This window comes from Pyrus communis, chromosome 3 (assembly GCF_041283825.1).
Source record: "Pyrus communis isolate YQ-2024b chromosome 3, ASM4128382v1, whole genome shotgun sequence".
In the NCBI taxonomy this organism is placed as follows: domain Eukaryota; kingdom Viridiplantae; phylum Streptophyta; class Magnoliopsida; order Rosales; family Rosaceae; genus Pyrus; species Pyrus communis.
This window is the reverse complement of record NC_142567.1, coordinates 29,100,837-29,123,829: the sequence shown is the minus strand read 5'-3', so window position 1 is coordinate 29,123,829 and position 22,993 is coordinate 29,100,837. Positions and strand designations below refer to the sequence as shown.

Below are 22,993 nucleotides of genomic sequence, written 5' to 3'. Positions count from 1 at the left end.
AATCAAGCAACATGAAGTCTTGGATGTGATCGGATTTTGGGGTTCGCATGGGCAAGGGAAGGAAGAGTTGTGCTGGTGAGCCATGTCGAAGGCAGGGATTGAAAGGTTACCTTGTGGATAATGGTGGGTGGGAAGATAGTAGGGTGTTCTTTTTATTTTTTACTACTATATGGGCACACACAAAGTGTGTGAGAAAGTTTTTTATTTTTGTTTTTGAAATAGAAGGAAAGGGGAAGAGAGTGATGGAGAATGTGGGAGTGAGAAGTTTTTATTTTTTTTAATTTTTTTATTAGAGATATGTTAGAATTACATGTAGGTGAGACTTTGAAAAAAATAAGCAACAAAATTTAGTTGTGTGAAATTACATTTCTGCCCTATATTTCTTATGCATGTTCTGTTTTAATTAGAAGGTTAAACTGGTAATTTAAAAGGTTAGAATTAATTTAAAATTATCTCCAAAAAATTACTTCTCTCTCTAAATCTCTTTCCCTTTCTCTCTATCTTCTTTCTTCTTCGTCTCTTTCACAAGCATTATACATCTTATTCTTTTATGTGATTACAGATTCAGGTGCAACAAACCACATGACTGCAGATTTGAAGAATTTGTCATTGGCAACCCCTTTTCCTTCCACTGAGATGATTCAAACAACTAGTGGTGAAGGTTTGAAAGTCTCTCATAAAGGATCTTCCATAATGCAGACTCCATTTTATAATCTAAAATTAAATTCAGTTCTATATGTGCCCATGATATCTCAGAATCTACTCTCTGTGCATAAAATATGTCTTGACAATAATTACTGGTTGATATTTGATGCTTGGTGTTTTTAGATTCAGGACAAAGCCACATGGAGAATATTGTTCAAAGGCTTCCACAATGATGGATTGTATCCCATTCCCTTCACATCATCTTCATCTCATACACCAAAAGCCTTTTCTGTTGCTGCTTATATTGGCAAACAAGTAACCTCTAGTCTCTAGTCTATGGCACCATAGATTAGGCCATCCCTCAAACAAAGTTGTTTCTCTTATGCTTAAGAAATCAAATGTATCTAGCATTTCTGATTCTGCACCTGTGATGTGTTCAAGTTGTATTGAGGGCAAAATTAGCAAGCTACCCTTTGATTCAGCTACATATAAATCTGTCAAACCTTTGATATTGTTCACAGTGATGTATGAGGTCTTGCTCCATGTTTTTCTATAGAAGGTTTTAAGTACTATGTTACCTTCATAGATCAATGTACTCGATTTTGTTGGAATTTTCTACTTGTCAAAAAAGCTGACGTTTGTACCACATTTATTACATTTTATTAGTTTGTACTTAATCATTTCTCAGTATCTATTAAAACACTTAAGAGTGATGGAGGGGGTGAATATATAGGGAACTAGTTACAAACTTTTCTTGCTGCCAAAGGTATTAATCACCACTTATCTTGGCCATACACACCAGAACAGACTGGTTTGGCTGGGAGGAAACATCATCACATTATTGAAACTACAATTACCCTTCTTCAAACATCTCACCTACCTTCACCATTTTGGTCATTTGCCTGCCAAACATCAGTATATCTTGTTGATTGAATGCCATCACAAACACTGAACCATAAATCACCATTTGAAATGCTATATGGTTCTGTCCTTGATGTCAGTCACCTTAAGGTCTTTGGTTGCTCTTGTTATCCACTCTTAAGACCTTTAACCTTTACAAAGTTACAACCTAGAACAACTAAGTGCATTTTTCTGGGATATGCATCAAAGTACAAGGGCTACCTATGTTATGAAGTCATCAAAAAGAAAGTTTATATTTCCATGCATGTTTTGTTTGATGAATCTGAATGTCCCTATTCAATTCTTGCATCAACACATGCACCAAGTCTCCATACATCACAAGTGTCACAACCAAATTTACAACCATCAATGCATAATCTTGATAATGTGCTAGTCTCACATTTTATAGTTTCTCAACATTCTTTCCCATCTAATATTACATCATCACCATTATCCACTGATTCTACCCTACTACCTTCAACAGAATCCATCAATGCAAGTGAACAATCTTCATCTCTATATATCCCTGTGGTTCCTGAGGTTCAAATTGAAAACTCTATAGTTTTTGAGTTTCAACCTGAAAGTCTTCTAGTAGTTCTATCCATTCCCCCATTGAATTTGCATCCAATGCAAACTCGATCAAAGAGTGGTATCTCCAAAAAGAAGGCATTTCTTACTACAGTTCAGGGCAGTGGATCTCTCTGCTATTGAACTTGTAACCTATACATCTGCACTGAAGTGTAAAGTATGGGTTGGTGCAATGAAAGAAGAGTTATTTGTATTCCATTCACAGTCAACATAGAGTCTAGTTCCTCTTCCAGCACAGAAAAATCTTGTTGGTTGTAAGTGGGTGTTTAAGATTAAAAAGAATGCTGATGGGTCCATATGGAGATATAAGGCTCGATTGGTGGCAAAAAATTTCAATCAAAATGAAGGCATGGATTATGGGGAAACATTCAGTCCAATTGTTAAGCCAACAATTGTGAGACTTGTGTTGGCTATGGCAGCTCATTTTGGGTGGAATTTGAGACAACTCGATGTTAAGAATGCATTTCTGCATGGAGTATTGCAGGAAGAGGTGTACATGTCACAACCTCCAGGTTTCATTGATCCTCAACACTCTGGATATGTTTGCAAACTACACAAGTCCCTATATGGGTTAAAACAGGCCCCTGGAGCCTAGAATAACATGTTTACATGCTTTTTACCATCACTTGGTTTCAAAACAACTCATGCATACCCATCTTTATTTGTGAAATAGTTTGGTTCTTCTATTGTGCTATTGCTTCTCTATGTGGATGACATTATCATCACTGGTAATGCTCCAAGTTTGATAAATGATGTGATTGTTACCTTGACAAAGGAGTTTGATATAAAAGATTTAAGGAGGAAAGGAAATATAGTGAATTCGGATTCTGGTCGGATTCTCGGATTTTGAAGATCTGTGAATCGTTTCCGTTCATTGTGCATTATGCGATCATAAATCATTTTAAGTTTTTCTATTTACAATTAAATACAAACAGTATCTGATAAAAGTTGACTGCACGATGTACGATGAACGAACACAATTCACATATATCCAAAATCCTCATAAAGAGAATCCAGAGATAATCATGTTGGATTTGGGACGTTCATTTTTTGTTTTTAAATGTCTATTCTACCTTTTTTTTTTCCTTTCATTCTCTTTCCACCACTTCATAGTTTCTTATGCTTCTATTTTGACGAAATTTTTTTTCAATTTAATTGTCACATCATCATATAATATTTTTAATGTACTCATATTATAACACGTCAACTTATGCATTAGTAATACACTCTAATGCCCATCCCCATATCCCATCTCCTCATTTATCGACTGACACCACCCATTCACATTCACACGTTCTCTCATGAGCAACTCAATGCCACCACCTACCCACAATCACACGTCCTTTCGCCGGTATCTCCCCATCCCAAGCCATACCCAACCCTAAGAAAGCATAATCATTTACTAAATAATAATGTTATTTGGACACACAAAATTTACCGAGTTGCTAAAAAAACTCTATGATGCAAGTGAGTTCTATTTTGTATATAGGTTGGATCATCTTTATTAGAAAGTGTATTTAAATAGCATTACTTTTCATTATATATTTTTTAGTACCAGAAATATTACTACTTTAATTTACACCAAGGAAAAGAGGAAAAGTTTGAACCCCAACGCAGTGAGTTGAACATTTATACTTTAATCACTAGCACAATCCATCACTTGCTTCTTCATTAAATGTTAGACGTGGCAAATGTGAGTGACCAAGTTTTATGCTTACCTGGCTGCTTGGACAAAATTTGACAGAGTAATTTGAATAAAGATAACTTACAATATGTATATTTCTAAAATTTGAACTCCCGTTGTCATTTGATCATAATTCTTCTAGGATTCGCTTAGCTAGCTGACAATACGTATATTTCTAACCCTTGTTTCAAGTCAATATATAATATCATCTACTCTATGCAACATTCTATCCATTGATTAGTAATTAAGGGTTTTTTCTCTCCTAATTTGTAAAAAGGATTTGATTTTCCTTATACACACAACCATGAACAATATCTTCTTAATATTCCTCATCTTCTTCATTGATTGAATCAAGCATGCATGCATTGACTTATTATTCGTTCAAACCAGGCCTAAACCCTAGGGACGAGTCAAAAACTAATGTGGAGTATCAACTGTATACTCTCTCTCTCTCTCTCTCTCTCTCTCTCTCTCTCTCTCCCCGTCCTCCACCACCTCTTCCTCCTGAAACGAAAACAGATCACTCAATACAGCCCCAACGAATCCCAGTCGCTGCACCACTGTTGCATCACTGCCGACAGAATGATTTAGTAGTCCCGTGTCACCACCGGTTCTCCAGAAAGGCACAGGTCACTTGTCGACGTGAAAGATGACGTGTACAGTTAGATCTTTTTGGTTCTGAAAATCGGTGGGTCTGATAAAGAGATGGATTTGTATTTGCTATGGGATCATTTGACATACTAATTAACGATCTGATTAAAAGAAGGCATTACGTATATCTTTTTCCTGAGTTTATTTACCAGTACCTAAGGTCTTATTACAAAGCCGGATGCCAATTTGATCTTTGCCTTAGTGTTTCAGATGTGTTATAGAAAGCCGGAGTGAGTTTAAGGAGTATCTACTAGCTCCTCGTGTAGGGATCCCCAAACCTTAATGCATGCTAAATTAAATTATTGGTACGTCCAGCCCAGCCAGCCCAATTCCTTTGCCACTTTTTTACAGGTACAGGTACGTCCACAAGTTTGCAATTATTATGAGTCAAATTACGTCGGGACTATTTAAACTTCATCGGTTAACCTGTTTTACCAAACTTTAGGTCGATAGACTGTTATATTAGGTCATCTCCAACTGTGGGTTTGTTTTAGCCCTCTGGCCCTCCAAGATTCTTCAAGATTTTAATATTTTAATGAACAGTACATGATCATATTTGCCTCCGTCTCCAACCGAGGGCCAGAGAACTCGTTTTAGCCCTGCCACAAAAAATCGTCTCCAACCGAGGGCCAAAGGGCCAAACATAATTTATTATTTAAATTTTAAAACTACAACAACTTAAATTTAAAAACAACAACTTAAATTTTAAAACTACAACTTATATTTAAAAATTACAACTAAAATTTAAAAACGACAAATTAAATTTAAAAACTACAAATTAAATTCGAAAACAAGGCCCAAAAAACCCAAAAAAAAGGCCCAAAAAACCCTAAAAAAAAAAATTTGAATCCAACGGTAACTGGCGCCAGCTAGCCGTTGGATTCAAAATTCTTTTTAAAAATTCCTGTCGCTATTTTCTGGCCAGCCCTCCAGCCCTTTAGCCCTCTCCGATTCTGAGGGGCCCTCTCAGATTCCACAGCCCTCTGGCCTAGCCCTCGGTTGGAGACGGTTTTCGGACTATTTTCGGCCCTCTTGCCCTCTGCACTCTTCGGTTGGAGATGGCCTTAGGTCCATGCGGACCATGCCAACCCACCTTACACAAAATCAATCAAGATGGAAAATGTTGAATGAGTCTTCGCAACTACCCACTTATATGGGAGGGAAATTTGATAATTTAAAGTTTTAGGAAATCTTATTTTTGTCATATTGTTGTGTATGTCATGTGCATGCTCTGTGCATATCAAAAAGAAAAAAGAATTCCTATATTATCCCAAAATTAAGAAAATAACCCATTTGTGTCAATTTTCCAAAAATAAAATTGACCTATCACTCCCACCCATCACAAGATGGTAGACCATGCATTAAAATGTCAGTAAACGCCATTGTTGATATGTATCATTTTTAGTGTATATTTCTCAATGTCCTTCTGCTTAATTATGATATGTACATTCAAAAATTTCTCCCATCATGTTATACACGGCAACCAATTTGTAAATTTAAAATAATAAATGAGATAGTAGCCAAATTTGCAATAGATCCCACCAGATACGTTCAAAAATATTTTAGGGCAAAGAAAAGTATATAATGAGTTATCAAGTAACAATAGGAAATTTTCTTAATTAAAGATTTCACCATCTCATTGATTATCGTTAGATGAATTTGATTTAGTATAGCTAGTAGACTTATCTAACGCTAATCAATAGGGTGGCGATAAAAAATATTTCTTAGAAAATTTTTAGGATAGGTTTATGAGGATGTGAATGTAAAAGAGTCTCACATCGGTGAAAAGAGAAACCTTGTAATTAATGGCTTATTGGTTTCATGTTGAAACCTCAACCTTTTTCATGGTATCTAAGTAGGTTGTCTCACGTCTAAAGCTCCACTTGCTCCCACCCAACTTCATGTTGTCCACATGGTTCACTTGAAAATTCGCCACACATAAGACGGTGTGTGAGAATGTAAAGGTAAGAAACCTTATAAGAACTTATACGAGATTGAGATACTTCTCGTATTGCCAAATAGTTGAAGGTAAAAACAATTTAGCTTCAAAGAAAAAACTCAAATTTGCAATCACTTTTATTATAACTAATGAGAAATTGGATTTACAAAGGGTCAGCCGAAAGCCATAAAAGCCCAATACAAATACAGGAGGGAGTACATAAACAACATTTAAATAATAAGGTATTTTTCCAACCAAATTCACGAAGGACGAAAACAACTTTGTTGTAATATCCAACTGGCCTGGATACACCAACAACATAAAGCAAAGGTAAAACTAAATAGCTACAAGGAGAGACAATAAACTCAGAATGAGTTGCTCTAACTTATTCTGACTCATAATGAGTCAAACTAATAACTAAAACTTGAAAAAACAACTTGCCCAATGATTCTGGTGGATTCTTGTACTTTATTCATCATATTTGGGATTCAAATTTGATACACAAGATTGATGTCCTCAGCATTATCATCCACATATACTCGAATATATTTTGCATTTTTTTGGCTTTTTTCAAGAAAGTTTTGAACCATTTCGCTGAGCATTTTGGGTACCTTGTCAGTCCACCTTCGTAGTCCACATAGTTGAGACGAAATCGACTACTATATCCCTTTGCCCATTCAAAGTTATCCAGTATCAACCATGCAAAATATCCCTTTACTTTAGCATCCGATCTGCGTACACACATAGAAAACAAAGTGCATTGATATAGATAACTATAAAAAAAAAATGTAAGAAGGTATATTCATGTATATTATATGTAGCCTTATCTAATTCCTTAACAAGTACTAACTGAATTGCTGCTTTAAGGTGACAAAGGTGGTCACGATGGTAGTTGACTCTTATGGTATCTTTAAAGGCTTGCTCAAGTGATAAGCTGCGATTATGGAACTCATCGACACCTGCAACATAATAAATTATCAATTGCGTTGATAATTTTATCTATAAATAAATAAATTTGCATTAGTTTTGAGTTTAGACTTTAAAACACCAAGATTTACTTATATATACACATGTGAAACGTTGATGAAGCAATCAATTAAGGATGAAAGTATTAATGCTTACCATTTTCAGTAATGTAAATGGCTGGATCATTATACTTTTTCTTGGTAAAATTATAAGATCATGAATTCCTTTTGGATAAATGTATAACCAATCTGAAACAGCCTACAAGACCATTTAAAGATAATGAAATTCTCATCACGAGTTATGTTTTTATGAAGAAAATATACATATTAATCTTCCAAATGCTAAAAAATTTAAGTTCAAATTGGATGTATACCCGGGGACCAATGGGCTTTCCATTAACCGCAACTGTGATAATATACCCAAATGTTAGAATCTAACTATTCTAAGAACTTAATTAATTGCTTGAAACAAGTTTTTAATTTGTATTCATTTGTCTCATTAACATGAGGATCATTTATGTAGCTTTTAGGGTCAGATGAATTCTTTAGTGGATTGCTTGCATATCTAGCAGTGTAGTAATTGATTCCTATAAATTCAAGAGAATCGGACTGTTCTTTTGTGAATTGAGGTAATCTTGATCCAACATATGTTCGCATGCTCTTGAGGATAGTCACCAGTTGTGATTGGATCCATAAACCTACAAAATACACCGATATTCCAAGCATGAACTCATGGTAGCATATAAAATTGTATTGCCCAGTTGCGCTCAACGGTCCTATCATGGCCACCTTGACTAACACTACTACTAAGACTAAGTATTGGTTAAATGAGAAAATTTATCCTCTCCAGCCGCACCAACACCTTCTTTCATGAGTATCCCAATCCCTAGCTATGCAAACTCCAATAAGGGGGCAATGAAGTAGAGGTTTCACCATAAAACGAATTGGCAATATAAGTAGTAGTTTAACTTCTTATAAGCACATGCAAAATCTCTTAACTTTCTGAAATGCAAAAACACTTCACATCCTCACATGTCTCCTCACATTTGACAACACTCAAACTCATGTTAAGTTATTATTATTATTATTATTGCAACTTGGGTTGGTTGAGTCACAATTTGAATATTTAAATTGAGAATTTGAGCATTTAAGATGCAGGCATCAGATGACAAAGAAAAAAAAAGTATTTTCGACCATGAACCCCTGCTGAATCTGAATATATGGCTTCGTCCAAAAACATCTGAATACATAGCCCAATGGGCTTGGATCTGATTGGTTTTGCAACTCTATGTCACACTCACCCAAACCACTTTTTCGAAACTTGGTTTGTTTTTCCGAAAGAATAATACTAGGCAGACAAATTTTTTTAAACTATATTTACAAATTATGTGATATGCCACTTATAAAAAATAAGCAAGTTAATCGACAATGAAGTAATAATCTAATCATCGTCAATCACGTTATATAATTTACAAAATATAATTTAAATGTTTGATCTCTGTTGCATTACTCTTTCTAAAAGAATCACAACCAAAAATAAATAAGAGACTAACTAGTCAAATTAAATAAGAGACAGGCGTTGAATTTTTTGATGGCGAAAAGTTTAGGGATAGGAGGTTACCCCATGAAGGCGAAGGTATTAGGTGTGTTCATCATCAGTGGTGGGTCATTAGTGTGGTGTGAGAAGGGATGAGACACAAATGGGCCAAGTGAAGATGAAAAAAGCGACAGGGTTGGGTAAGGTGGTTGTGTTTGTGTCTGGGGCCGTGTGAATTACATAGTTCGACACATGATAATTAGCGCATACCACAAACTTCTTTGAGAATTTACGAAGACTGGGTTAATTATCAGGTTAATTGTTTTCATTTTCTATGTTTTTCCTTCACAAGCATTTTGAGACATTATGCATTTTAGTAGACACCTTTAATGGAAAATTGCAGAAACAGATATATCTACAAAGCCTGTAATAAGAACTATGAAAAACTAGTATCTTCCAGACTGCAAACAATTATCATGAGAAACCAAAGATTACAGTCTTCACTCTTCGAGGGGAGTTTCTATAATTTTTTTCTCAATATTACGAACGTTCAGAGTTAAATTGAGAAAATAATATTCTTACTTGCCAATCTAATGAATACAAGGCCGGACTACTAGTAGTCCGAACTATTAAAAACTTATTTCTAATGTAACTTATTGTATATCACACGCTATTAGAATCTGTGTAACGTGATGAGATGGTTGCGAATCAGGGAGTATACCAAGTTGTACCTAAGAATTCCTCTCCGAATCCGAGACACAGCTGGAATAACCTAAAACAAGAAACCAACCCGGGATAACATCTTGTGGGTGGTCCTATCCACATCCCCTTTTACCTTCCGCACACCTTTTGTTAATTTTTGTTTTTTGACCATCTTGAATTCAATCGATTTGACGGCCAAAAATTAAGAGGAATATATGAAAAATAAAAATGATTATGGATAAAACCGCCCTATCTTTTCACGTTAAACTTGTCATTCTCCTAGAATTCACCTGTTCAAGTGCCGAGTAGCCATACAAGAAAACTTGAAAACCATTGTGATGTCCTAATTGACAATTTTCAAGCCACTACAAAACCTTTACCAAGAATTCTGAAAGCACACCTTAAAACTATTTCACATGAAAGAAAGCATGTAATGATACTGCAGTTTAGAATATCGAACTAGATAATTCATATCAGTCGAAACACCCTAAATAGTATCCACAACTATGGCCTAGTAACCGATATATGATCCTAGGAACATTATGTTTCCATTCATAAACACCAAGCAAGGATGAAACTCCTCCTGCTAACTAACAAACATATTACAGGAAAGCGGAAATTACAGAAGTTAACTACAAGTGTAATAATTAGAGAGACTGACTGAACACAGGTCCAAATTGCAACCCTGAACTTTTGAAGCTAAAACAAAGTCTAAACAAAAACCTTGACTTCAATTTGTTACTCAACCCTCCATGCATTCTTAGTTTTTAACGTTTGGAAAAGCTTTGCCTTCAAGAACACGAGAATTCGTTACAACCATTTTAAACAAGATACTAACCACCAAGCTTTTAGCTGTAGGCTCATATCAAGGCTCAGGAAGAAGCATATACCTCTGAAACCATAAGAAAGGTCTGGCCCTAACTAGCTGGTGGAAACTTATAGCTAATCGTCCATATGAGTAATACACCCAGTATAGTCTAGAGAATGTGTGCTTACTCTGAACTGTATTCCACGCATGCACATGTGTGAAAGTCCGAAGAGGGACAAAATGATCTGATGGAAGCCTAAACATCTCCCAAGTCCGATGTTAATCCAAAACCAAGTTATATAGGCACCATAAAGTAACAATTCAAAACTAAAGTAGATCAGGAGAAGATGAACTCTCCTTTCAGTAAGGCCTAAATAAAAGTGCTCTAACAGATGCAAATTGTTATAATTAGGGGGAAGCGTTAAAGCTGATTTTCTCAGAACTGTTAATCGTACAGAGTATAGTACAAACTTTTAGTTAAGTTAACTAATATGAATCTACATGATATCTCATTAGTTACACAAAAGACAGATAACAATGTGAGAGATAGCAACTGCTTAAACATGTTCCTCAAATTATACAATGCAAAAAATAAGATAGTCAAAATTTAAAATGTCAGAGCACCATGGAAAACCACATCCATCAGAATGCATTGCAAATTTCACAATTCAAATAAAAAAGGAATGATGGTACGAAATTACTGAAGAAAGAACAATTAAGCAGCAAAAGAAGAAAGAAACTAGAGATTTACTAGGCCTCACTTCCTGTCCCCGTAATTTTTCAGCAACGAGAAAGGATGCATAGGTTACCATCTGTCACTTGCATTCAACACCAGCTTCAGCTGCTCGACGGGGCTTGTTTTTCCGCCTGCTCCCATTATGCCGAAATCCATTAGACTTAATTGAGTCATCAGTGCTTGATCTTGTTCCATTACCATTTTCCTCCTTAACTGAATCTGACTTCTCCTTCACCTGTGATTGCCGCTTCCTCTTCTTACCATTCTCTGAAGCAGAGGGGCTTTTTACCTCCTTGCTTGAGATACCAGACTTTCCATTCTCACTATCATCTGCCTCTATTCTTTCAGCTTCTTCTTCATCAATCTCATCTTTTAATGGCTTTTGAGGCCTTCCCCTTCTCTTTTGTGCCGGTATTTTTTCTTCCTCACCACTTCCAGGATCATCATGATTGTTGACAGTTAACCTCTTTCCCTTTCCTCTACCTCTACCCATGATCTCAAAACTCCAGAGAAAAATATTTTATGCAATATAAGTTTTCTGCTGCAATGAAAAACATATAAGAACGTTATTTTCAGTTATTGTTACTTAAGGTACAATTAAGAACTGAGAAAGCAATTCATTCCCCCTACTATTCAGTATTCACTGAACACGGGGATAACACAACTTATATGCAATCCTACTTAAACATCTGGTGGCTTCTCAAAGGATATAACGATCCCATCATTGATGTTAAGTAACATATCAACCAACTAAATAGCTAGACAGCGTGAGGTACATATATAAGGAACAACCAACAGGACATAGGATCAATACTTGTAATAAATATGTAAAACAGCTAGTAGCAGGCATCCAATACTCATAAACAACTAACTTCAGAATATAAAAGCAGTTCATAATCTATTTATCACATGCAAATCTTTTAGGAGTTCAAAATTGAGTAGGTTTCGTTTTCATTTCAAACATCAACTGACGCATCTTCCGTTGGAACGCCATATTAAGATTTAGTCAAATGAAACAATGAAAAACACAACTCTAGGTCACTTTACTCAGTTATTTTGACTTCCAAAAGATGATATTGAGAACTGTCCCTTCTTTTTGCACAGCAAACCAATCAGGCAGTAAAGAAAGTTACATATTGAAAACCCCATACAAGAGACTCTGTGATTGCAGCCAAATCTTTTAAGTTTGCGTCACTACAAGATAGGGGATCTTACATGCCTGGAACCGAATCAAAACAATGAACTACTGCTACAAAGATTCAGAGTTTTCGGCCACCAAAGTCGAAATTCACACAGGTTTACTGCCTATGGTGAAAACACATCAATTTTAATCACAACAGAACCAAAATACAAATAAAAAGGCACATCTCCGCAAAGACTCGAACTTTCAAAACATGTAAAATCAAAGTAACAAATTTTATTACCTTGAAATTCACACCCAAAAGCACACAGAAAAATCCAAGCAAGATCCATAAGGCAGCATGAATTACATGCACAATGAACTGGGTAGAACTCAACTTTCATCAAAACCATTTCTCGTTTCATTTGTACCATCATATAAACCATTTCTTTCAATCAGCTTCAACATCCAAATCCCACAAATTTTTTTAAACAGAAAGCAACAAAATACACAATTTAACGCATATTCCAAATCCCAATCACAAAATGCAAGAGAGAGAGAGAGAGAGAGAGAGAGAAGAAACTGACCTGTTGTGACAAAACCCAACTCTCAGAATCTAGTGAAGTACTCATAGGAGGCTCAGAGAACACCAAAACGGAGATGGGATTTTCTCAGTCTGTGGATTCGAAGTGAAAAAAAAGGATATTTTAATGGCAGAACATATGATCTGAGGGTGAAATATTGGAAACCCAGATCAAAAAGTTCAGAGATTGGGGATTGGCATGTGAGGCTGGGCAAGCTTCTGCGAACCCAAGAAACTGGTTCGACTGAAACGGGAAGAGAGAGAGAGAAGGAGGTGAGAAGGAAGGGAGAGAAGAAGAGATATTTGTTGATTGGCTCTGTAAACTGTGATGTGTGAGAGTATGTGTGTGATGGGTCTGTATGTGTAAGAAGCTTAAGAGAGTAAGGGCATTTTGGTAGTTTCAACTTGATGCTTTGCTTTACCATATGTTTGACATCACACACTGATTTTCCGAAATAAAATATTTAAAAAAAAAAAGAAATTCGGAGTCTTGTTTGCTGGTTATGGCAAATGTCCGATAATTTAATATCGATAAATGTATTAGAAAAATGATAACGAGAATTTCTCAAAAATAAGATTTTTCGTAGATTTTCTGTTACTTTAAAGTTTAATATTAATTTTTGTGTCAATATGGCCAAAAAATGAGATAATAGAGAATTCTTAAAAAGTTTGAGTAAACAGCAGTTTACCCCTAAATTATTACCGCAATTGAAATTAACTTCCTGAACTAATTTTTTGGTAATTAACCCTTGAATTATATAAAATCAGCCAAATTAACTCATTGCCATTAGATTCCATCCACTATGCTGTCAAATTCAATGACAAGTTACTTTTTTTCATCATCAATTCTTACTTGTTAGTAAGCCACTCAGTACTATGGTCTGATGATATTCTTCTTCACTTGGAAGTGAGAGGTTTTAGGTTCGAATCTCGTGGATGATGACTTCGATACCAAATTAGACTGTCTGTGTTGCTTAGCTGAATTCCCCCTCCCCCTAGGGTAAAAATATCGATGTACTAAAAAATAATCTTACTTGTCAGTTATAACCACCAATAAAATAATGACACGGGACACAGAATAATTCAAAAATTTATAGCATAACAAGAAATATAAAGAAACAAAACGTTTACATAACGGATCATTTCACATTGTCATTACATATTATTATGCATCTACATGTCATAATTTTATTGACGGTTATAAATGACATATAAGAATTAATGATAAAAACACTAAGTTGTCCTTGAATTTGACGGCATAGTGGACGGAATCTAAAGACACGGGATTAATTGGTTTATTTCAAATAGTTTGGACGGTTAATTTACCAAAAAAATAGCTTCAACTAGAGTAATAGTTCAGAGAGTCAAACGACACTCTGCCCGAAAAGTTTTGCATTACAAATAATTAATGATGCAAAATTATTTTATTAACTAGCCTGACCGGTCAATGAATTTAACCGAGGATTTTCATGTTATTAAGAGGAGGAAAATGAAATGTGATCAACTTTTATAGTTTTATAGATATAGATGCACGTAACTAGAGAGTTTTAGGAAATGTTTCTACCAAAAAATAAAGAGAGTTTTAGAGAATGTCTTGAAAATTTGAAATGACCCACTTTAATGAGTCATTTACTCTTTTGATTCATAAATTAAAACTTTTACAATTCCAACTCTTTTAACATTTCTTCATACCAAAATGCACCCATGTTCAACCCTATAAATACACATCTTCGACTATACATTTGGCGATTTTCGAACTTTCATATAAATGTTTATATTTTTGACCCTTTATCCGTTTTAAGTAAAGGGATCTTTTCACTTGCGAAATTGAGAACTATTCAAATTTCAAGTCAAAAAAGTAGATGATTCATTGATGAGTCTCTTCATATGCCCTAGAGCTCTTGATTGTTTGAAATGAACTTGTGAGAGCTAGTTTGATTTGAAAATTTGCCCAAGTACAGTGAATAAGAAGGAATAAAACAATAGTTACTTTAGGTCGCTTCCAAGTTCCAAATACAATAAATGAATGTTCAATAAATTAGTAACTTCAGTTAAACTAAAATCTTCTGGCCCTGACTTAGGCCAACCTACTAAAATAATAATCCCGTTAAATGTATAAGATCATTTTTTTTTTCTTAAAATCCTTTAAAACCCAGCAAATATATAAATTAATAATTGACGAAATAAAATAAATAACACATATTGAATTTTTTTTTTTTTTTTTACTTTAACAAATTCTATTTTCTCAATTCAACTCAATCTTAAACAGGGGTGCAACTTGGGTTGGGCCAATCTGTAACATCCCACAGCGTCCAGGGGAGTGGATCCTGTAAGCCTTATATGTATATTCTCATCTCTACCTAGCACGAGGCATTTTGGGAGCTCACTGGCTTCGGGTTCTGTCAGAACTCCAAAGTTAAGCGTGTTCGCGCGAGAGCAATTCCATGATGGGTGACCCATTGGGAAGTTGCTCGTGAGTTCCCAGAAACAAAACCGTGAGGGCATGGTCGGGGCCCAAAGCAGATAATATCGTGCTACGGCAGAGTCGTGCCCGGGATGTGACACAATCCGAACTCGCCCATGTCCAACCCAACTTTAAACCCGAACAAGTGAGTTTTTTTTAGTTATAACCCGTTCGAACCCAACCCAATTTCAACCCGTTTATTGATTGGGTTGAGTTGGGTTGATTATTTGTCTGTCCATCTCCAACCCAACCTAACCTGACTAACCACACCCAATATAACCAGATTGTAACTCATATCAATTAATGCTCATACTACACCCAAGTGTGCCAAGTCCAAAAACTAACACCCTTTCTAATAATTTTTTAATAAATTACCCTTTATATTTACTTAAGTTTTTAGGGAATAAGAGGCTTTGATTAGTCAGCCCATATTTGTAGCCTATAAATCCTAAAGCTTTATAGTAGATTGATTTATGAAATTAGAGTTAGCTAGTTTTGATGCTACTTAGCTTAATTTTTTTAGAAATTCTTGGAAACTAAGTTGTTACAAGATTAAACTTGAAAAAGTTGGGCAACCCAAACCCAACCCAAGTAAACCCTAACTCAATTAAATCTGAGCCAAAATGAACCCGAATGAAAATCCAACCCAAACCCGAGCCCAAATTGTAAAAGTTGGGCTAGGATTGGGTTGACTTTCCAACCCGCCCAATCCACCTGAGTTGCATCCCTACTCATAAAATATGTTTCCAATGTATATTTTATCTTCTAGGGCATTAAGTTTTGAAATAGTAATAACCTCTTTAAAAAAGTAATTATTTTTATTAGTCCCAAAATGATTTTTTATAGAGATTTTACTATACCTCACCTCATGCAAGAGGGAAAATTATAATACCAGTTTCCTTATTTTATTTTCCTCAACTAGTAAGTGCCATTTATTATATTCGTTTGCCTTTCAGATACTTGTTAGTTGTTAGCTAGATAGAAAGTGGCATGAGAATTTTAATAGACATTGAAGGGTATTTACTTTTTATTGGTTTGCATAAAGGGCTAGATAAATCGAATAGAAGAGTGCTTTAAAAGGCATTGAATCAAAGGCGTGAGAAGGTGATATTGGATTTTAAATAGTCGCTAATACTACGATGTATTCATATTTTTCTTTACTTCGAAAGTAAAAGATTTTATGTTTAGTTCTTACGGATGGTGAATTCGATTTCCTTGAATGAGTAGTTCAATATTATATTATTATGATAGGCCATGATGTGGTTTAATAGGATCAAGAAAGAGAAGAAGAATTGTTGACATTGGATTTGAAGAAGGATATTCTGATTAATATCATTGATTCACTGTTGATTAGTTTATTGAGCTCAAATTTTGCTTTACTTTGTTGTATTGTAGTGACGTGTACGTTTTCATGACACCTTTTTGGTGCAACAAACCGTATCTAGTCAGCTAAATTTGCCAAGCCATATCCCTAATTCCATGCCTTCAACTTTGTATGGAATAGCTACTTCTATCTTAAGGCCATTTTTAGGAGAAATACTAGGGTTCAGCGAGTGGACCACGTCATATTTCCGGTCAGCACGCATAAAGAATGAAACTCTTTTATATTCAGGTCTCATTCGTTTCTATGATAATTTCAACTTGAGTACAAAAACATTTCTTGTTGAGTACAGTCGAACAAAAGATGTGATCCACTTACGATACTTCTGAACTCAAGAATTTCTTTTGGAGGCTTTTGAGGGCCCAAGAAGCCATTTGGAAAAGGAAAACAATATACATGGGCTGGACGTTCCCCATGTAAGCTTCCTAGTACCCCATATGCTTCCTTTTGTGAAACTTCTATAGGAACAAAGATGATGACACTTGCAATTGGCCGACATAACTGGATCAAAGCTATAATATATTGCCAAAATTCATATTTCTCATAAAAAAAAACCAACAAATTTATATGGTTTTATCTCTATATGAATCAATGGTTCCATCTTTAACTTGGCATGATTCTCCTTCGATGGTGATTTGTGCTGCTCTGTTTTCAGACTATGTTGGCTTGCCTGGTTATTGCTTCTCAAATTAACGTGCATGTCGGCATCTAGGTTTGTCTCACTTTTTTTCCCTCCTAACTTTACGGGATTGTTTGACTTGTTTTGCAGGTTTAGACCTTTGTATTTGGTTTTAGAGGGGTTTGGTTTCATGTCCCCCTCTTTTCTTTATTTCATTCTCGTTTTTTGTTTCTAGAAGGGTAAGGTTTATGTCCCTCCTTCTTTTTTGTGTATTCCTTTTTATTGTCTCTGTTTTTTGAGGGGTAAGGTTTATGTCTCCCTTGATTAGGTGTAACTTATTTTTTCGTTATCAATAAAATTTCCCTTATACCGCTGAGGTTTCCCCCAAAAAAAAAAAAGGTTTTAGAGGGGTTTGGTTTCATGTCGCCCCCTTCTTTATTTCATTCTCGTTTTTTGTTTCTAGAATGGTAAAGTTTATATCCCCTCTTCTTTTTTGTGTATTCCTTTTTATTGTCTCTGTTTTTTTAGGGGTAAAGTTTATGTCATCCCGAACTAGATGTAACTTATTTTTTCGTTATCAATAAAATTTCTCTCATACCGTCAAGGTTTCCCAAAAAAAAAAAAAAAAAAAAAAAACATCTATCCAAGATCATACTTTTTTTTCCTTTTTAAAAAAAGAAACTTAATTTTAAGTTTATTTTTAACCTAAATAAATTGAGTTACAAAAAGCCAACCAAGAAAACGAACTCAATTGATTGGATATTATAATGGATGACAGCCCAGCTGCATGTGTGTCAAATTCAATCCTTCAATTTTGTCTTAAGTATCAAAAGTATGGATAAGAACTACACAACATATGTACGTAAACAATCCTTAAGTTTTCTCCTTTAACACTTTCCAACTAATGGTTTGAAAACTTGAAGTTTATATTTTTATTTTGACTTTTTTGTTAGCCCACTTTTTTCTGCATCATGGAAAAGGAAGACTAATTAATTAAGAATAATGTTATTGATACTATGTTTTTGTATTACATTTTCATACCACATTAGGTGGTATTTGATGTCAACAGTCACATTATTTGAATTAATCAGATTTTTAAATTTAGTTCATTATTTAATAAACTTATAATTAAGAAAAACTAATTAATTAAATGATGATTGTGGTATACGAGGAGTCTTTCTCCTTTCTTTCCTTGGGTTTTGGAAAATTTTCAAATGATGTGGCTGTCCACATCAGATGCCAGCTAAGATGATATATAAATATGGTATAAAAACATGGTATGAATATCATTAGTCATTAATTAATATGCTCAAAGTTTGTGCCTTGAAACATATACATTAATCGAAACTACACAACTACCACTTTCAATGAAATTGGGGTCCTTCGTTCTCAACAGGAAGATTCTGAACACGCTTTATGAGTGATTACACGTAAATGTATGATATTCACACATCTCATTTTACTTTTCACATACTTTTTAAAATTTCGACCATCGGATCGGATGAATTGAAGAAGATCAATAAACATAAATTATCAAGGAGTGTGTGAGAAGTAAAATGAGATGTGTGGATAGCACATTTCTTACACATATCTAGAGTTTATTTTAAGATATTACAACAAATGAGATTACTTCGTGGAGGTGTTCCTTGTTACTCAAAAAGTTAAGAGGCAAAATTGCAAAAATAAAATTTCAATATAATTGTGGGGATATCAAACTAACAATAAGCTCTATATGTAACATGATTAAGTGCCTCGTTTTGGATTATTACGGTAGGAAACCGTTCTTCTAGTAAGCACTTACGCAAAAAGTTCTTTTATTATAAACATGTGAAATATTTTATTAAAAACATATCATTCTGAAGAAGTACAAATTAGGTGTTCTTGCTAAAGCGTTTATAAATAAAAATACGTTTTTAAGTTTTTATACTAAACATAGTCAAAATCACTTTTGATTGTCAAAAAACACTTGCAAGCATTTTAGAAGCTATCCAAAGCAGGTTAGTGTACTTTCAGTTATATATTTTTTTATTTAAAATTTTATAATCAATTCTATTTGTACATATTTTTTACAAATTACCTTAAACATTTGTACATTTGTACATTTGGGGTCTTTGAAACTATAACAAAATAAAAAGCGTGAGCAGATAAAGTGGTCCAAGAGAGGCCTACTGACACACCCCGACCGAGATCAGGGCGTGCTGGCCGTCACACGAAGGTGACGTAGCCATGTGCGCGTGCGGAAGCGATTAAGATAGTAATATAAAAGTACGAATAATTAAAAACCTAATAGCATACAAAGTACTAGTGTATGTGAGACACAATTCAGAGCAAGTCTACAGCAGTCGAAAAAGGAAAGATACGACATATGTACACCCGAAGGTGACCCTACAATGGTGAGTGTCTGTCAGAAATGCCGGGACGCCCTCTGGGATAAACCACCGAACTTGCTAGACCACTAGAACCTGGAGGGGCGCAAAAACAAAAGCGTGAGTGGGCAAAAACAAAGTTTTTTGAAAACTCTTTAGCAAAATACATTCTAACCCCTCGCCGTAAAACCTGTATACTTCCCAGAAAATGAACATATATACGTATGTATAGGTATGCCAATCATGCTCCAAAATATGCCATTCATGCTTGAGAATATGCCATAACGGAAATTCATAATCAAATATAAATGCTCAAGCGTTAATCACATCAATAACATATAATCTAGCAGCCGGGAGTCACCTAACGTGACATGTACCGCTGCATATAGAGCTCCAATCTCAACTCAACATCTGAATCTGCACACGAGTCGGAACCACCTAATGTAGTCTGTCCGACAGGACTGGGTGTAATATATACGCTCTAGTGCTACGATCACGTGAAGACTGTGCGAATAATCGCGGGTCACCTACGAGTCGGAACCACCTAATGTAGTCTGTCCGACAAGGCTTGCACCTAACTTGGATCCAAGGCGAGCGTGTGGTGCTGGTGAACATCACGTGAAGGACTATGCCCTGGCCCTGGGCGGGAGCACTAACACCGGGGGTGCAGATTATGAGCTCTCTAAACATATCAAACTACCATTGCATACAACGTAAATACCACTTACCTGGCACTTACCTGTGCGTCCACAGCACCAAATACACATATATGAATGTATGCCGTTACTAATGCATGTGATGATGCATAAGTATTAATAATAAAATGTATGGCATAAAACAATAACCTTTTCTATTTAATTTCTGGGAATATAAATGTATATAGGTATATACGGAAAACAAAAGCCCACTCACTGATAATTAGAAGGGTCGTAGCCCCCCTGCCTCGAGTGTGTACGCTCGTCCTCGGAATACGAATCACCTATACGCGACAGAGTTACGAAAACGTTAATTTAAAAGCACCTAAGCAACTTCTCGTAATAACTTCTCATACATTGCTCAAAATGGACAATTGAATATACCAACGTGATCTACACAACCTCAGGATCACACCCATATTTTTAAAATAATTTTTGGACCACGCACGCGCCCTCACGCGCAGCCACGTGCACTGCACACTGACGGCGTCAACTGACGCCGTCAGGAATATTCCGTTAATTGACGGAATATTCCGTTAACTGACGCCGTCACTGCCGTTAGGAATATTCCGTTAAACTTAACGGAATATTCCCCTTCCTTCTCCGGCCAGTCGCCGTCGCCGGAAAACTGGGAATTTTTCAAACTTTGTTTTCTCCTTCGTTTTTCAACCATTTTTCACGATCTTTATACCAAAATGAAGCTTAGGACTAGTAGAACAACGTTAGACTAGTTTTAAGGCCTAAAAATCACACGATCATACATGCAACAACGATCAAAGTTCGGCCAACTTTGAACCTAGCCTTCCCAACGTCCAAATTCACCCAACGAACCACTCCGAGGCTCCTTGGGACCTCACAAACACATCTATAAGCTTAGAAATTCCAAAAACACACTAGTTTAGGTTTGCATGAACAGTGCAATAATTCGGCCATTGTTGAAACGACGTGAAAACGTTCGAATTCTTACCTGGAATTGGTATGGTTGTGCTCCTCACAACCTCACGAGTTCAATGGTGTAATTGGTTTCTTGATTAGTGAAGGTTTGAGTTGGTTTGTGTGTGTGTCTGTGTGTTGAATGAAGAAGAAGGAGAAGAGAAGAACTCGGGGAGAAAGAGAGAGAGAGAGAGACAGAGTGAGACAAAGAGTGAGGGAATGAGGGAGGGAATCCCGGGAGAGTGAGAGTGATGTGTGAGTGTGTGTGTGGTCCTACAACACAACACTACACAAAACTACACGTAAACGAATAGATTAGGGGTAAAATCGTAATTTTCCATGTACGTTTTAATAATCCCGGGACGGGATGTTACAACCTACCCACCTTAATAGAATTTCGTCCCGAAATTCAAAACAACCTCATAAACCTCTAGGGATCGAAAAACAATCTAGGATACAAATCCCTCATTCGTTCTTCTGTCTCCCAAGTAGCTTCTTCAACCGAGTGATTCCTCCATAAAACTTTCACCAAATTCACCGTCTTGTTCCTCAGAACCTTTTCTTTCCAATCTAAGATCGTTAACGGTTCCTCGTCATACGTCAAATCTGGATTTATTTCTAACGGTTGAGGAGGTATCACATGCAACGGATCCGCAACATAATGTCGGAGCATAGACACGTGAAAAACGTTATGCACTTTAGCCAACTCCGGAGGCAACTCCAACCTGTAAGCTACCTCACCAATTCGTTCTGTGACTATGTACGGTCCGATGTACCTGGGACTCAACTTCCCTTTCTTTCCAAACCGCACAACACCTCTCCACGGTGAAAGCTTTAAAAATACCCAATCTCCGACCTCATACACTCTGTCCGTAGCATGTCGATCTGCTAAACTTTTCTGCCTGTCCTGAGCTGCTTTCAGGTTAGACCTAATTACCTGAACATTCTGAGTAGTCTCCTCAACAATCTCCGGACCTACTAAGACTCTTTCGCCAACCTCTGACCAACACAACGGAGTGCGACAAGATCTACCATACAAGGCTTCAAATGGCGTCATGCCAATGCTCGAATGGAAACTGTTGTTGTAAGCAAATTCCATCAAGTCTAATCGCTGGTGCCAAGCATCACTGAACTGTAACATCGAAGCTCGCAGCATATCTTCCAAGGTTTGAATAGTTCTCTCGGATTGTCCGTCCGTCTGTGGATGATATGCCGTACTGTAAAGTAGTCTCGTACCCAAAGCTTCCTGAAAAGCTACCCAAAACTTCGATGTGAATCGTGGATCACGATCTGAGACAATACTCACAGGGACACCATGGTACTTTACAACCTTTGAAATAAACAATTCCGCTAACCGGCTCAAAGAGTACTTCTCTCTCACTGGAATGAAATGTGCCGATTTAGTGAGCCGATCAACGATCACCCAAATGCCATCAAAGCCATTATGTGTACGCGGCAACTTGTACACAAAATCCATAGTGATATTTTCCCATTTCCACTCTGGAACGGGAAGCGGTTGCAACAATCCAAACGGCTTCTTTCTTTCTGCTTTAACCTGCTGACAAACAGCACAACTGCTCACATACTCAGCTATCTCCCTTTTTATACCCGGCCAATAGTAAAATGGTCGAATGGTATGATACATTTTAGTTGCCCCTGGGTGCATAGCATAAGCCG

General features: G+C 36.1%; 1 protein-coding gene across 2 annotated transcripts; it reads right to left on the bottom strand.

The window, feature by feature from the left end:
- Nucleotides 1–10,959: 10,959 nt before the first annotated feature.
- On the bottom strand, nt 10,960–13,196 carry LOC137715770 (uncharacterized). Of its 2 annotated transcripts, none has more exons than XM_068455116.2 (2): nt 12,863–13,196; nt 10,960–11,696 (listed from the first exon to the last, which is right to left on the bottom strand). In XM_068455116.2, exon 2 carries the CDS (start codon nt 11,646–11,648, stop codon nt 11,235–11,237), a length of 414 nt encoding a protein of 137 aa, XP_068311217.2. In that variant the 5' UTR covers nt 11,649–11,696; nt 12,863–13,196; the 3' UTR covers nt 10,960–11,234. The 2 variants fall into 2 exon arrangements, with proteins under 2 accessions (XP_068311217.2, XP_068311218.2); XM_068455117.2 differs by having other exon boundaries at nt 10,960–11,693; nt 12,863–13,192.
- Between the last annotated feature and the right edge of the window lie 9,797 nt (nt 13,197–22,993).

Excerpts from the sequence above, each read along its gene's own strand:
- LOC137715770 (XM_068455116.2), bottom strand. The coding sequence starts at position 11,648 with ATGGGTAGAGGTAGAGGAAAGGGAAAGAGGTTAACTGTCAACAATCAT.